The sequence below is a fragment of the Fundulus heteroclitus genome, chromosome 23 (assembly GCF_011125445.2).
Source record: "Fundulus heteroclitus isolate FHET01 chromosome 23, MU-UCD_Fhet_4.1, whole genome shotgun sequence".
In the NCBI taxonomy this organism is placed as follows: domain Eukaryota; kingdom Metazoa; phylum Chordata; class Actinopteri; order Cyprinodontiformes; family Fundulidae; genus Fundulus; species Fundulus heteroclitus.
The window spans coordinates 15,972,735-15,987,925 of record NC_046383.1 but is presented as its reverse complement, the minus strand read 5'-3'; the positions used below and the strand labels follow the sequence as shown (position 1 = coordinate 15,987,925).

Sequence of the window (15,191 nt, the reverse complement as noted above, 5' to 3'; positions counted from 1 at the left end):
ACACATCACGATGTCGTCTGCAAACATCATGAGCCATGGAGGCTCCAGCCTGACCTCCTGTCAACCTGTGCATCTCGGCTGCAGACAGGAAGGAGCTCAGATCTTGACCTCCTCTGTCTCACCTGCAGCACACCTCACCGCTGTCCTGCAGCTCTCATGCATGTGCTGCACCACGCTAACGTCTTTCTCTGCTACGCCACGCTTCCTCATACCCAACCCAGCTCCTCTCAGCAGCCAGTCCTGGACTTTCTCTACAAAAACACAACCCAGCTCCCTCTGAGCCGCTCTGTTCTTCTCCATCAACAGCATCAAAGCTAACGCTGCCTCTATGGGACGTTTTCTGGGCAGGAAACCAGACGCTCACTTCTGACCTCGGTCGGCCTTCTTTCCCATAACTTCATTGTTTGACGATCAACTTTATTCCTCTTTCCTTCCCCTAAAGGCAACACTTACACTATAATATACAATATGCTCACTTTAAATTGGGCGGGCTTACTTAAATGCATATTAACGTCTCCTCCTGCAACATTACTCTCACAACTTCTTATTCATGAAGAGAAACATACTTAATTTCATACAAAGATTTTAATCCAAAGCATTTATTAAACAAAAGAAGCAAATAAAGTTTATTCCATGAAGTAGAACCCCTGTTACTACCAGCTCATAGACAATAGTGCTATCTATAGTAGTATAAAACAAATGATAGTTTTTCATCACGTCTTTAACGATTGTTCCAGAGTGTCTCCAATGCAGAAAACGTGTTATCAGCAGGTAATACAACGTTCATAACTTCAGATACTTTGCATGTCATTTACTGTCATTATAAAGGGTTTAGGACCCAGAACTGACCCTTGCGGAGCCCCAGAAGTGATCTCCAATCACTGAATCTCCCCGTTTGACCCGGTGTAACAGAAGCCGTCTGATCCTGCAGCGTTTTAACAGTAAATCAGGATTTATTGAGTCTAAAGCTTGTTGAATATCAGCAAACACTCCAGCAGCAGCTGTCCTGCTGTTGTTGATCATTGTGATCTGCAGCCATATTGACTTTCTGGGATTCATTTATGTTTTTCTAAGAATGTCTCCAGTCTGCAGTTAAACTGCTGAAGAACCTTTTGAGGACTGTGGTCACAGAGATCCGGTCCATAAATGTTTATCTTCCTCTCTGAATATTCTCTGGGATTATTGTGGTGGTTTGGAAATCCCCTCAATTACACGTTCTACCAAGGACATAATGTGGTGTAGATCAGTGCATCTTTCATTTTTATAGATTTAACAGTATCTATTATTTCTCTTTCTGGAACACTGAGTGTATCAAATTCTTGTGTCATGGATGTTTTTAGACAAATTTAACTAAGATTCACAACAAATTTGTTAAAACTGTGAGCTATTTTAATCGTGTTATTTTATCATTAAAATAATTAGGTGTTCTAACTTATTTGTGTCGTTTTGGATCATGTTATTTTCAAAATTTTCCATATTTGTTTCATATTATGTTTTTTGTCATAATATTTTCCTACAATAGCTATTTTACATATTGGTAAAATATTTGCTAATTTGTTGGTGTGTCTCTTAGGTTCAGTTTGAGCTTCCTTAGTTTTAAGTTGTTATAAGGAGCATTTTTTATTTTACAGGTGTTGTAATCCTGATCCTGATCACATCTCTGACCTCTCCTGGACTGAGAACACCTCCCACCTGGTGAAGAAGGCCCAACAACGACTCTTCTTCTTCAGGAACCTGAAAAGGTCTGGACTTCCCCCTAAGCTGCTAAAGAACTTCTACAGAGCTACAATAGAGAGCGTTTATGTCTCAGCATCACTGTGAGGTCTGGGAGCTGCACAGTCCAGGAGAGGAAGGACCTAGAAGGTGGTGAGGACAGAGCAGGGGATTGTGGGATGCCGTCTGCAGGATCTAGACTCAATTTATGCAGAACAAGTCCAAAGAAGGTCCAGACGCATCTCCTCTGATCCCCCCCCCCCACCCCACCCCCACCCCACCCAGGCTATGCACCGTCTGCTCCTCTGCCATCAGTTAAACGCTCCAGAACCTCAGAGCCAGAACTGATAAACTCAGTAACAGCTTCTTCTCCAGAGCTGTGAGGGCAATCGCCTCCTGCAGAGAAGTTTGTGGTCCATCATGTTATAATCACTCTACTGTTATTAACTGTTTGCACACTATTATTCTCAGGAATACCTAAGCGGGTGTCTGCCTCACAGATAATATCACCATGGTAAAAGGTGGTGACAATAAAACATTATCTATTCTTTAGTCACTCAAGGACACCTGCTGTACTTTTTGTAGTTCTGGATTTTCAGTGGACAATAATTATCATATAATGTCACAAATATTTGGAGAGATCTTTCAAAAGCTGTATTAATGTCACTGCTTTGAGAAAAGGTGTCAGAATGTTCTTCATCATTTTGGAGAATACAAAGTTAAAAGTAGAAATAACAACAAATAATGCAGATTGGAGAGCAGTAGGAGAACTCAGCAGAGAGAGAGAAATAGACCCTGATGTCCTCCAGCAGCCTAAGCCTATAGCAGCATAACTATAGAGGTAGCTCAGGGTAACATGAGCCACTCTGACTAGAAGCTTTGTCACAAAGGAAAGTTTTAAGATTAGTCTTAAAAGTAGACGGGGTGTCTGCCTCACGGACCAAAACTGGGAGTTGGTTCCACAGGAGAGGAGCCTGATAGCTAAAGGATCTGCCTCCCATTCTACTTTTAGAGACTCTAGGAACCACCAGCAGACCTGCAGTCTGAGAGCGAAGTGCTCTGTTAGGAACATACGGGGTAATCAGAGCTCTGATATATGATGGAGCTTGATTATTAAGGGCTTTATACGTTAGAAGGAGAATTTTAAATTCTATTCTTGATTTAACAACTGCTGCTGTTTATTTAAAAGTGCAATATAAATAGAGATATTTGTTGATTTTCCATCTGTTATTACAGAATTAAGTGCAAACATCAGTGGACACTTCTAGAAGTAAAAGAAAAGTTGGTTTTATCCAGGTTTCTCCCACTTTGCGTCCTCCTCCACCAATAGAGGGCAGCAGCACTTCTGCATCTTGTTTCATCAGCAGCTGCAGGGAGTCTGAAAGCTGCAGAAGTGATAAAACCTGAAATCTAAAGTAGTGAAGAACAGGCAGTAGATGTTCCCTTAGAAAGAGAAGTTATGACAAGTTTAGCTGTTTTACCTGGAAGTGAAGATTTCTGTGTGGATGAATGCTCTGAGACGGCTGCTGTCCCTGAGAAGCCAGAGAGGATCAGGATGACCAGCTAAACTCTTCCATGGTGTTTGCTCTTTAATCGCTGTTTTTATTGTTACACCTGGAGAACTGCAACTAACCAACAACAGTAACATGAAGCGGAACCTTTCCTTGACATCTGCTGAATAACTTCCATTCAATAAGACACTATTTATGTGTTTTATATCTCAGTGTGTGAATAAGTAGGGAGAGAGACCTAAAGGTGGATTTAATCAGTTTCTGGAGATGCAGCATCTGCTGGTGGTTACAGAACCGACCTGTTAGGCTCACAGTGACTCTATCTGGATGAAGCCTCAGAGATTTGGGTCAAATGAAGCATTCCTCAAAACCAACACATGATCGCAGCGCAGATCGTTAAAAGTTGATAAATTGGCCACAACAGAAAAAGAGAAACGTTTCCTCCAACATGTCTGCGCCGCTACTGCGGGCTGGGAGCGCAGCGTTCCTCCTCTGTGTGGGAAAGGAGTCCGGTTCGGGCAGCAGGGAGTGTTTCTGCGGCAGATAAGGAGCGAGTGAAAGTTTGGAGAAATCTCTCTGCGTGTTTCTGCTGAAATCAGGAGAGAGAGTCCCGGAGGGAGGGAGGGGGAGAGGGAGGGGAGAGGAGGGGGGAATCCCGCATGCTTCGCCCAGGACGCTCCAGTCTGCTGCGCTGCGCTCCTGAACTTTTCCTCAAGCTCTCCCGGCAGCGGATGGATGTTCTCTGGGAGGAGGTCACGGCCCGACGGAACATTTCCCCCCGGCCAAGTCCAAAAGGGATTCTGATACCTTAGCGGAGACTTTTTGCAGTTTGGGAGCCTTTGGAGAGACTTTACGCGCAGAAGACGGAGACGCGCAGTTTCATGTTTTAAAACGGGCCGGAGAAGGAGCTTTTGAAGAGAGAACCGTCCGAAGCCAGAGCCACGGGAGAAAGTTTGTTTAACTTGGACAGAACCGAGCCAGCGACGCCCCTTTGACCGCCGCCAGGACCCGACCTCCTCCCGCTGGGTCTTTAAGCCGCTTCGGTCGGAGGTAGCAGTCTGCCGGACATGTCTGGAGCCGGGTCGGAGAAGCGCGCCGGGCTCAGCCGCTTCTGGCTTCTGCTTTTCGCCGCGTTGGTGGGGGCAGCTGCGGTGGATGGATGCCCACACAAGTGCAGCTGCTCCGGGTCACATGTGGACTGCCAGGGTCTGGGTCTGAAGACTGTGCCCAAAGGCATCCCGCGGAGTGCAGAGCGCCTGTAAGTGAGACTTCATGGTGGTTTCAGCCTGACCCAGGACCTCTGCGCCTCTGCAGGGTTCTGCTGGCTTAAAGTTTCACAGCAGAACCACATTTAGCCGCTGTGTCATTTCATATCATCATTTTCAGGGGTTTTAATTAAAGGTGCACCAATTAATCTGATCCGCAGATGACATAAAAAATGTTTTTTAATTTCCTTATTCACTAAAAAATCTAATCTGAGAGTTTTCACCACTTTCAGATCACAGCTTTGATGCGTAGATGTAAATAATCCTGTGATCCCTTCATTTTCTGCTGGATTTACAACTTCTGTCCCAATCAAAGAGCAACTTTCTCTGTTATGATCATCCTCAGAAAACAGAGAGAAGAGAAGCAGATGAGCAGAAATGGGTCTCAGCCAGAAAAGGCCTGATCAGCCCACCTGGAGCTCTAATTATTCAGCAGTCTGGTGTTTTAAATCAGGTTTACGCAGAAAGGCAACTCTTAAGTTTAGTGATGTTTGTGGCTACTTTGAGCTAAACTGGAGTAAATCTGATTGGGTTTCTGCTGCAGGCCTGATGTTAAAGCTGTTTGTGAGGCTTTAACATCAGGCTGAGGCTGTTATGTACAGACCTGATATAATCTTTGTGTTTTCAAACACCTCAGAAGGAAAGTTTCTCTGCAGAGGTTTGCTGCTTTCTAAGAAGATGCATTATTGTCTTTAACTGGACCGGAAGCTCAGCCGTTCCAAAGGAATTGATCTCAGAGGTTTTATTCCAACCTGTTGACAGAAATTGAGGGATTTCACTCGTCAGACAGATGCTGCTGCCACCTCCCGCCTTTCCCTGACACGTCCACACACACAGCACTCACAATCACACACGCACCTTCTCCTCGGAGCGGTATGGAAGTGATTATTCATGATAACGGGGCGGCCAGAAGCCCTGCAGGGGATCACCAACAGACCCAACCCTGAGACAACAAACACAATCAGCGGGCTGTGGGGTCTGAGCAGGGAGGCGGCTGCTGCTGCCGCCTAGCATGCATGATTAGGATGTGAGGCTGCACTTTTACTTTTGCATTTGTTTGTGTGTTCTTGGTTTCTGCAGCTTTGAGCTGGTCTGTGTGATTGCTTTTCTTCTGCTCATACGTGTGAGTGTTAACATTGCTGGCCGTCCCTCCGCGCTGACCTACCAGGACTTGTTGGCTTTCACGCAGCAATCCCCCGAAGACGTTTACACCCCCGTAAAATAAATAAGTAGAGCTGGTTGTGACGGGGCGGCGGGATAAGGTGTTCCTCTGCCTCTCGCTGCCGTCCCTGGGGGGGCATATTTGGGGAAGCGGTGCCCCCTCCCTCCCCGGCTGCTCCAGAAAACTGTGTTTATGTTTCCCTGATTTATCCAGGTCAGTGTTGTAGGTTGGAGTTGCTCTTTTCCTCCCTCTTTCTCTTCCCTGCTGCTGGCCTTCATCTTTATTTCCCTCTGCAGATATATTTCAGGGCGTCTGAGATGGGAAGCATTAAAATGGATGAGCTTTGGGCCGTAAAGGTTAGGGCAGATGGGAAACTTTGTAAAGGAGATGAGCGTTATTGCTCCAGGCAGAGATTTGGGTTTGCCAGCAGAGATAAGGTGAATATGGACATCCCATTCTGCTGATAAAATGGCCCAGTCTGGTAAATAAACCACATATTTATCAGGTATAATTAACAGTTCAGATACAGCAACAATCCATCTTTTTAGTGTTGTTATCAGCATCTTTTTAATTTAAAATGCCTTAGAATTCAGCCAAATATTTGATTCTAACTGCTTTTGACTGGCTGGTGATTTCTTGTGAGATAGTAGATGTTAGATTGTCTTAATAAAAGTGACTAGCATCATAAATGTTTAACTGAACATGTGATTAAATGTGAGGAATGTGTTTTGAAATAGTTTTCTGGCAGCAGGATATTTATAAGCAGGAGAACGCTGCAGTGTTGATGGATCTGGTCAGACTGGTATGCAACATTTTTGGAAAAAACATCCAGCTGGTGGTCGATTGAAAGGAAAAACAAACATGAAAAGGTTTCCATAAAAGCTGGAGGAGAGGCTTTTTTACTGAGTGAAGGGATGGATCAGCAGTTTGATCTCTGGTGATGGTGTGAGATGTTTCCACCACATCTGCCCAGATGTTCTTATGGGTTTATTGGGTTCTGCTGACTGTGGAAGGGCAACCTACAACAATGGACCAGTTTCATGTTGGAACCATTCTGAGCTCTAAAATGTTTCATTATCATCAGGATAATTACTCAGAACAACGTTTTTGGGATTTGCCGTGATCTTTAGCTCCAAAGAAACGTGAACCTGATCCTAAACGGGCCTGTAATGAGTCCTGCAGCAGAGCAGAGGGAACTGGACCCCTCACTGCTGTGGCCGGCTCTCCATCTGGGTGCTTCAGGGTTGAAACACTAAACACAGCAACCATGAAACGTCTGGAAACAAGAATAATTTCGCATAAGATAATAACTAGAAAAGGAAGTCATAACGCCCCGTAGTCACGGTGCTTTGCTTCTACCCAGAGGGGGCAGCATGGAGATATCACTTTCAATTAAGATAATAAAGACATTGTTGAGCACACATAGTTTATGCATCGGCCATGGAGGGGGCGGGGGGGGGGGGGGGGGGGGGGGGCTTTGCTTACTGTCCGCAGCAGTACACCACCTTCCTTTACCACCTTTTAGACGTTTAGGTTGCTGAATGACTGCATGAAGAGCGATTCAGAAATGACAGCCTGCAGGAGTTCATAAACCTCCACAGATTAGTCTTTTTGTGTTAAACAGACTCATTCCTACAATGGGCCACTTTGGCATCATAAAGTCATTAAAAGGTCCAGTTGCACATTTATAGACGATACTTTTGATTTAATAATAGTAATATCATCTTTATTGTCATTGAAACATACATTTGTTCTCTGCATCTTAACCCATCCCCTTGGGGAGCAGTGGGCTGCCATGTGCGGCGCCCGGGGAGCAATCAGGGGTTAAGGGTCCTGCTCAGGGACCCAGAGTGCAGGCGCTGGGAATCGAACCGGGTACTTGCATCCTTCTCTGAGTGCAAGCGCGCTGCTCTAACCACTAGGCCAACTTCATCATTTAATTTCAGTTCACATAGAAATATAAAAGACTTCACAGTAGCATAAAAGTAGCACCTTAAGCCCAGTTTATACAGTTTATCTGCAAAAAAACGTTGATATTGTGGTGAGTTACACTTTAAACTCATCATTCTGCATCTCTTCTTCTCTTTCTGCACATTTCTGGGTTGTTTTAATGTGTTGTGGGAAAACTGACATCTAGTGGCAGGATGCTGTTACTACACTGTTAATAAAATCAACATTCACTACAGGAGGCTCAGTTTTAGCCACTTTATAAACTTTAAAAGGATTTATGCCTCTACTTTATGACATGATCTGCCTTTTTTGGCTCTTGAGGACCGGATAAATTGCGTTGACGGGCCGGATTCGGCCCGCGGGCCTTGAGTTTGACAGGTGTGTTAAATCTAAAGCCTCATTTGATTTATGAGTCCAGATCTTTTACTCTCCATGTGCCGTTAGATAAAAAACTAACACAAGCAATTCAGGGAGTGGAGAAACAGTTTCTGTGTGTTTTAACATCAGTAACTGCAAAATAGTTACAGTTAAAATAGGTTTGCATGTCCAGGATAAATATAGGATAAATATTCACATAGAGACCAATCTTCTGCATGTGCTCCAAAGCATTGAAGAAATGCATCTAATTTAATCCGGTTTGCATTTTACAGCCGTTTTATCAGGTGTTTTGGGGGAATGCTGGGTTCACACTGTGATAAAAGATTATCAGATTAACAGAGTTTACAGACTTATTCTGCAGAAACACTAACATCATTTATCAACGCAGGAATTAAAGTACGACCATAACGTGGTAAAACGATGCTTCTTTAGTATTTTCTGACTTTTCTACTATCCAACCCTGCGGCTGGTTTTTACGGCTCTCTGAAGACGATTTTACTGAATCAAACTAATTCAGGGCGACTTTGTGAAGGTTCTGAAAACAAACGTAAAAAAGCGCTGTTAAGTGTCCAAGGACATAACAGAAGTTGAAGGAAATTGGGTTTGAAGTCTTGGAATCCATGAGAAGTACCTTCATTGTTGCTTTGAAATGCTCTACAATGGTATATTATTTTAGGAAAAAGGAGCACGGCTGCCTGTAAAACAGGAAATCAGTGGAGAGGGAGACGTCTGGCTCCATAAGCCGTGGAAACCGTCAGCGAGCTCCTTAAATCATTAAAGTTATTCTCAATTTAACATCCTTCTTTATGGCTTTGAGTGCAGTTTCCTCGGGCTCCGGGTGAGCTGCAGTGCGGCTGTCAGAACCGGCGCTCAGACGCTTTAAACGCCACTTTTCCCTCACTATTATAAACAGAACATTTGGAAAGGTTAATGAGAGAAAAGCAGCGCTGACCTCAGCCGTTCGCTCACACAGCTTTCCCCGGCCAGCCCGTCCCTAATGTCCTCCTCAGGAGCCACTCCAGACCTCATTTGCATCTAATTTGAGTGGAGGGGCTTTTAGGGGGGGGGGATTAGAAAACAGGACGGCTTTTCTCTCCTGGGTTCACTTCACACCTGTTCTGCAGGGGCACACACACCCTGCGGTGCTTATTTGACTTTTCTGTGGAAACGGCTGTGAAATGTCAGGCCTGGGTGCCGTGAGCTCAGGAGGGAATGTTCTGATGTTCTGCAGCCAGGAACCCGTTCTAAGGCATAGATGTTTAAACGTGGGCTTCATGTCAGCAGGTTTACCGGCTGTCTCTGTCTGCTGGGGCAGGAGTCCGCCTGCAGCTGAAGCAGCGCGCTGCCTGGCTGAAGCCTTCAACTATCCCTATTTTTGACTTTTTGTTCCATCACTAATGGCTTGTTGAGGAACTTCTGGCCCGTTCTGTACTAGAAACACCTTCTCCACTTTCTCTGTCCTCGCCTGGCCTCTCCTCTCTGTCCAGACTTTCTGCTCCTGCTCTCTGTCGACGTCTTCCTCTGAGTAACTCTCTGTTTGTCTGGCTGGAGATCATTGTGGCATCTTTCCTCCTGCTGAGCTGCTCCACTGCCCCCCCCCCCCCCGACCTGCAGCTCCTCCTCAGTCACACGCTCAGATCTTCAGTTTCCAGCAGCATCACCTCCACAGACCCCCCCCCCCCCCATCCTGCTGCTGTATGCAGGCTGGCATGCATGGGGGGGGGGCTTCTCTAAGCTTTGTGGTGATTGGTCGGTGGAGGCTGTGGGTGGAGGGTTTGTGGTGGAGCGGGTTCTGCTGCAGGTCCAGTTAGTGAACCTCAGCTGAACTCATGATGGAAGCAGAACCCAACGTGTTAAAACAGGTTCTGCTCCACCGGTCCGTCATGAACTCCAGATGTTCTGATGATTATCAGGGTTCTAACGGGTCTCAGGAGTTCTGGTTCTGAACCTTTTCACTTCAAGCAAGAAGGAAAAGTCTCCGTTTTAGAACCAACTGAAGATTTGGGATAATTTTTAATTTATAAAGTAGATATAAATAATTTCATCCATCAATCCATCATCCATCCATCCGTCCATCAGTCCATCCATCCATTCATCCATCCATCCATCCATTCATCCATTCATCCATTCATCCATCCATCATCCATCCATCCATTCATCCATCCATCCATCCATTCATCCATTCATCCATCATCCATCATCCATCCATCCATCCATCCATCCATCCATCCATCCATCCATCCATCCGTCCATCCATCCATCTATCCATCCATCCGTCCATTATCCATCCATCCATCCATCCATTATCCATCCATCCATCCATTCATCCATCCATCCATCCATCCATCCATCCGTCCATCCATCCATCCATCCATCCATCCATCCATCCATCCATCCATCCATCCATTCATTATCCATCCATCCATCCATCCGTCCATTATACATCCATCCATCCATCCATCCATCCATCCATTATCCATCCATCCATCCATTCATCCATCCATCCATCCATCCATCCATCTGTCCATCCATCCATCCATCCATCCATCCATCTATCCATCCATCCGTCCATTCATTTTTCATCCATCCATCCATCCATCCATCCATCCATCCATCCATCCATTATCCATCCATCCATCCGTCCATCCATCCATCCATCCATCCATCCATCCGTCCATCCATCCATCCATCCATCCATCCATCCATCCATCCATCTATCCATCCATCCATCTATCCATCCATCCGTCCATTCATTTTTCATCCATCCATCCATCCATCCATCCATCCATCCATCCATCCATCCATCCATCCATCCATCCATCCATCCATCCGTCCATTCATTTTTCATCCATCCATCCATCTATCCATCCATCCGTCCATTCATTTTTCATCCATCCATCCATCCATCCATCCATCCATCCATCCATCCATCCATCCATCCATCCATCCATCCATCCATCCATCCAGCCAAGACTGCTGACTCTTCAGACATGATAAAACATTTTAATCAAATCTTTTTCAGATAATCCATTTTACCAGATGTACCTGAAGGCACCATAAGCTCAGCTGAAGTTCTGGTACCGCCCAAAAGAATCGCTCTGGGTCAGAGGGATTCTTCTGGGCGGTACCAGGCTGTTATTGCATATTTCTGGGGTATTTAGTGGATTTCTATGTTACATCTTTTGTCGGTAAAGTGAGTTTATCCATCTGGTCTGTGACGTTTTTACTAATTGTTCTTTAAGTATTTGACCTGAATTTTAGAGAATTAGCTTTTTAGTCCATGTTCTTATTAAGTTTGGTAACTATTTTCTTAAAAACAGTGAAGCGAGTTCTCCTCTGTGAATCCTGGCATCGTTAAAGATGACGACTCTCTGCTGTCCTGCGTCTCATGAGCAAGGCAGCAGGTGACTCCAGGCCTCCTCCTCCCTGGAGCCACGGCTCAGACAGACCGCCTCCTATCTCACCATTACATATATATAACCATAGAAAAGCTCAGACCTCTTCTATAATTTTATCTGTTACCTCTTAGGGGTAATAAGTCCGTGTTAGCACTGACTGGTTCTGCTCCCTGTTTGGGTCAGATAATCCTAATGGGATGTGACAGATTATGACTCTGGATTAAAGCAGTACACCTCTAAACGACCTGCTGCTGCTGGAGCCACGGCTGGTAAATTACAGAAATGACTGAAATCATTAGTTGTCAGCGTGGTTCTGAAGCAGAACCATCACGTGGTTCTGAACGGTCCGCTGTGAAAACGCCAGAGCTGCAGACTTTCTGTTGCTGCTTTCAGTCGGACATTCCTTCCTATCCTCCAGTTTTCTAGTTGCTCCATTTTTTTTTAATCCAGGACTATAAATGAAGAGAACATCTCAGACAAAGAGCCTGGAGAACCGAAGATTCTCTGAATCCACTTAAGTATTTAGAAACTTGTTCACTTTGTGTCGCCATGAGATTTAACTTTCTAATTGATCAAAGGTGAAATTAAACAATAAATCAGAGATGATTTAGAAGTTTTGCACAGGGACAGCTTTCCTTTTGACACCCAGACTTATTTCATGTGTGCACATGTGCCCCTAGCTCTGAATTACCGCCATCGTTCAACAAAGCGTGTTATTTACTGTTATCATGGGGAGGACGGTGACGTAATCCAGCGCAGGGTTATTGCTGTAGCAGACGAAGCTAAAGAAAGGAGTAAAAACCACAGAGAGCTGGCTGTTCTCAAACGGCCTCTTAATGTCACGCCTATCATCCGTGGCCATCTTGTGGGATCCAGTTTGTCCCGGTCTAAATATGCTGGGTTCAGTTGTGGTGCAGCAAACAGCTCCGGTCCGGGGAGCCAACGTTTAGGCTCCGGTTCTGGGTCAGTGGGTGATGTTGCTTCTCAGAGTCTCTGCGGCATGTGGCCGCTTGACCTTTGCGTATAAAGACTTTTGGCCGGGCGGAGGAGCAGCCAGCTGGCAGCGAGGGCGCCCAGCAGCCTTCTGGGAAACGACGCAGGCTGAACGTTACATTGAAACACCGGCGCAGCTTCTGCAGGGACGCTGGCCCGGTGCAGAGCTGCAGGAAGCAGAGTCGGCATTACAGGCCTGGTCCGTGCATGCAGGAGAACGGATGTGCAGTTAAAGGGCTTAGAGAACATATTCAGACCCACCTGGACATCTGCAAACTTCTAACATTAGCTGCACTAATCTGACCTTTAACTGGGAGAAGAAGGTTATTGTTGAAAGAAAAGATTTATGATGATGAACTAGATTTGATGAAGAGGATCGGTTGGATTGGATGTAACTGACTTGGAATCTAGCCTGACCTGGTATTATGGTTCAGATAGAACCAGATCCATGGGTTAGAACGGCCTAGTCAAAGTCCACAGCTTCATCTAAACTGTGGTGAGAAATTTGAAATTTACGTTCAGTTTCCTGGAGAGAGTGTGTTGGCTACTTGGAAGCATGTTTTGTTTCTATCTGCAGAGGAGATCCTGGAGTTTCAGCCCATCGTGTCGTTTCCCTGCAGGTTGATCCATTTAAACGGTTATAGCTGCTACAGAGGGATGGGAGCAGGTTGGGCATTTATTTCCTCTCCAGAGCCAGTTTAGCCAGTTTAGCTAACCTTGGGGTCGGCTTCTCTTCTGCATGCCCAACTGCTGCTTTTGGAGTCTTTGCTGTGCCTCTGTTTACAAGAGCTCAGCGATTAATATGCTGTGTACGGCGTCTCTGCTGCAGCAGAGGGCCTTGGTGTGATGATGGCTGGCATAAACACAGGTTGGAGGAAAATCTCTTTTTATTTTAAACTTCAAGCAAGCCTTTGAAGTCAGAAGGAGCGGCAAAAGTATCCTGCATGTCAAAGTTAAATTAAGGCCACAAAGATGGCATACACACTCACACCAATCAAAAACCACTTATTCATGTTCCCCAGCGTTGCCCTTTCACTTTACACGAATGTGAACCTTCACCAGGAGCCAAACCGATGCATGCACGCTCATCATTACGCAAGCACAGCGACACGCTTCACTCTCAAGCTTCCAGCGGGTTAAACATGCAACGGGTTGTAGACGGAAACTTTGACGTATAACCAGAAAAAGAGAGTCTGTGTCACACAGAAACAAGCCAGAGTCACGAAGGAGCTTCTGAGACGCTGCCGAAACGCAAGTCCTCACACTGCAGGTCCTAGCCGTGTGTGTGTGTGTGTGTGTGTCCTTGGACTTACAGCTGAGTGAGAACATTTTTACACATTTTACTATTAAAGTGAGAACTTTGATGTAAAGTGAGGAGCGTTTCCTAATCCTCAGGTTTTCTGGGTCTGGGGAACGGTTGTCAATTAGCGAGGGTTGAAAATGAATGGAAGTCAAGGAAAGGTCCTCACTTTGCTTCTAAAACAGGGATGTGTGTGTGTGCTCCTGTTTAGGCATCAGAGTGAGGACCGAATCAGACTTCACCATCAAAGTGAGGACCGTTTGTACCAAAGTGGGGATATTCTGCTGCTGGTGTAGGTTGAGCATTGAGGTGTGAGCTGAGTTTAGGGTCCGGTGTGTTCTGGTACTGGTCCGGTCAGCGTTAGTGTCAGGGTTTAGAAACACATGGTCCCCACTACATATGGCAAGACGAGTGTGTGTGTGCGTGTGTGTGTGTGTGTGTGTGTGTGTGTGTGTGTGTGTGTGTGTGTGTGTGTGTGTGTGTGGAGGCTTTTGATGGCAGTTAGCAAAGCCACTGTTTTGTTTGCTCTCAGTCACCAAAGCAACACATTACATTCTGGCTGCAGGAACCCTTTTTTCGCTGCGTTTTCTGCGCCTCTGCACCTGCATGAATGCCTGTTTGCGTGTGGTTGTTAGTGGGCATGTGGCGGGGCAGGGAGCATGACAGTCTGACCTGTAATTTTCCCTTTTCAGTCCATCCGTCACCTACACTCACAGTGGAAATATGGATTTCTCCCTCTTTCTTTGTCGTTCATTTTCTCTGGTTCTCTGATGCTTTGTGGAGCAGCGGTGGGATTTGTTCTTGTCAGGTAAATCCTCAGCAGCCGGTTCTTCCCTCCACCTGCAGCCAGTCTGTTCACCCAGACTACAGCAGCAGTACTGTGGCAATGCAGCCCTTCCACCACTCAGTTGCTTCAGCATGGGTGATAGGAAGCGATGCCTGCAGACCGATCCCAGCATGGTCCAGTCTGCAGGGCTTCCAGCCACACCATCACTCCCCTAAATACGTATAAAGAGAGATAAATAAACTGTGACAGAAACAAACCAACTGATCATGGTGTTCAATGCAAGAAAGTGTTTTCCCTAGAAATGTTGTCTTTCTTCCACTAATTCCATTAATATCACAGAATACAGCTTTATATGAGCAGCCATCTTCTTAACATTTCCTTTATTATCCATTCTTGTCTCTCTTTTTATGTTCCTGTGTTAATTTATACATGGTTATATTCTAAAGGCTGCCTGCCTTTCTTCATTCCTACTTCTTAATTGGTTGAAAATCTCTTTAAAATCTAGATCTGCCAGAGTTTATATTAATTTTGTGTGTAACTTTATTAAATTTTAATTCTATTACATTAGGGATCTGCTTCTGATGCATTCATGGAGTCTATCTAGCAACAAAAATGCGTTTTTCAAGCGTAAAGAAACATCTGTTTTCATAGATGGACTCAAAAATGAGGATTTTTGTTTCTAAGAGAAAAACTTGATGATTTGCGACAATCAAAGCTAATTATATTTTTGCATG

At 45.3% G+C, this 15,191-nt stretch overlaps 1 protein-coding gene across 2 annotated transcripts in view; it reads left to right on the top strand.

Annotated features, from left to right (window-relative positions):
- The first annotated feature begins 3,906 nt into the window (after nucleotides 1-3,906).
- slit3 (slit homolog 3 (Drosophila)) overlaps nucleotides 3,907-15,191 on the top strand; it is a 259,249-nt gene continuing 247,964 nt past the window's right edge. For both annotated transcript variants that reach the window (XM_036127409.1, XM_036127410.1), the window contains exon 1: nucleotides 3,907-4,482. In XM_036127409.1, coding sequence (XP_035983302.1) covers nucleotides 4,292-4,482 — 191 coding nt within the window. In that variant the 5' untranslated portion in view covers nucleotides 3,907-4,291. The remainder of the gene's footprint in view (nucleotides 4,483-15,191) is intronic.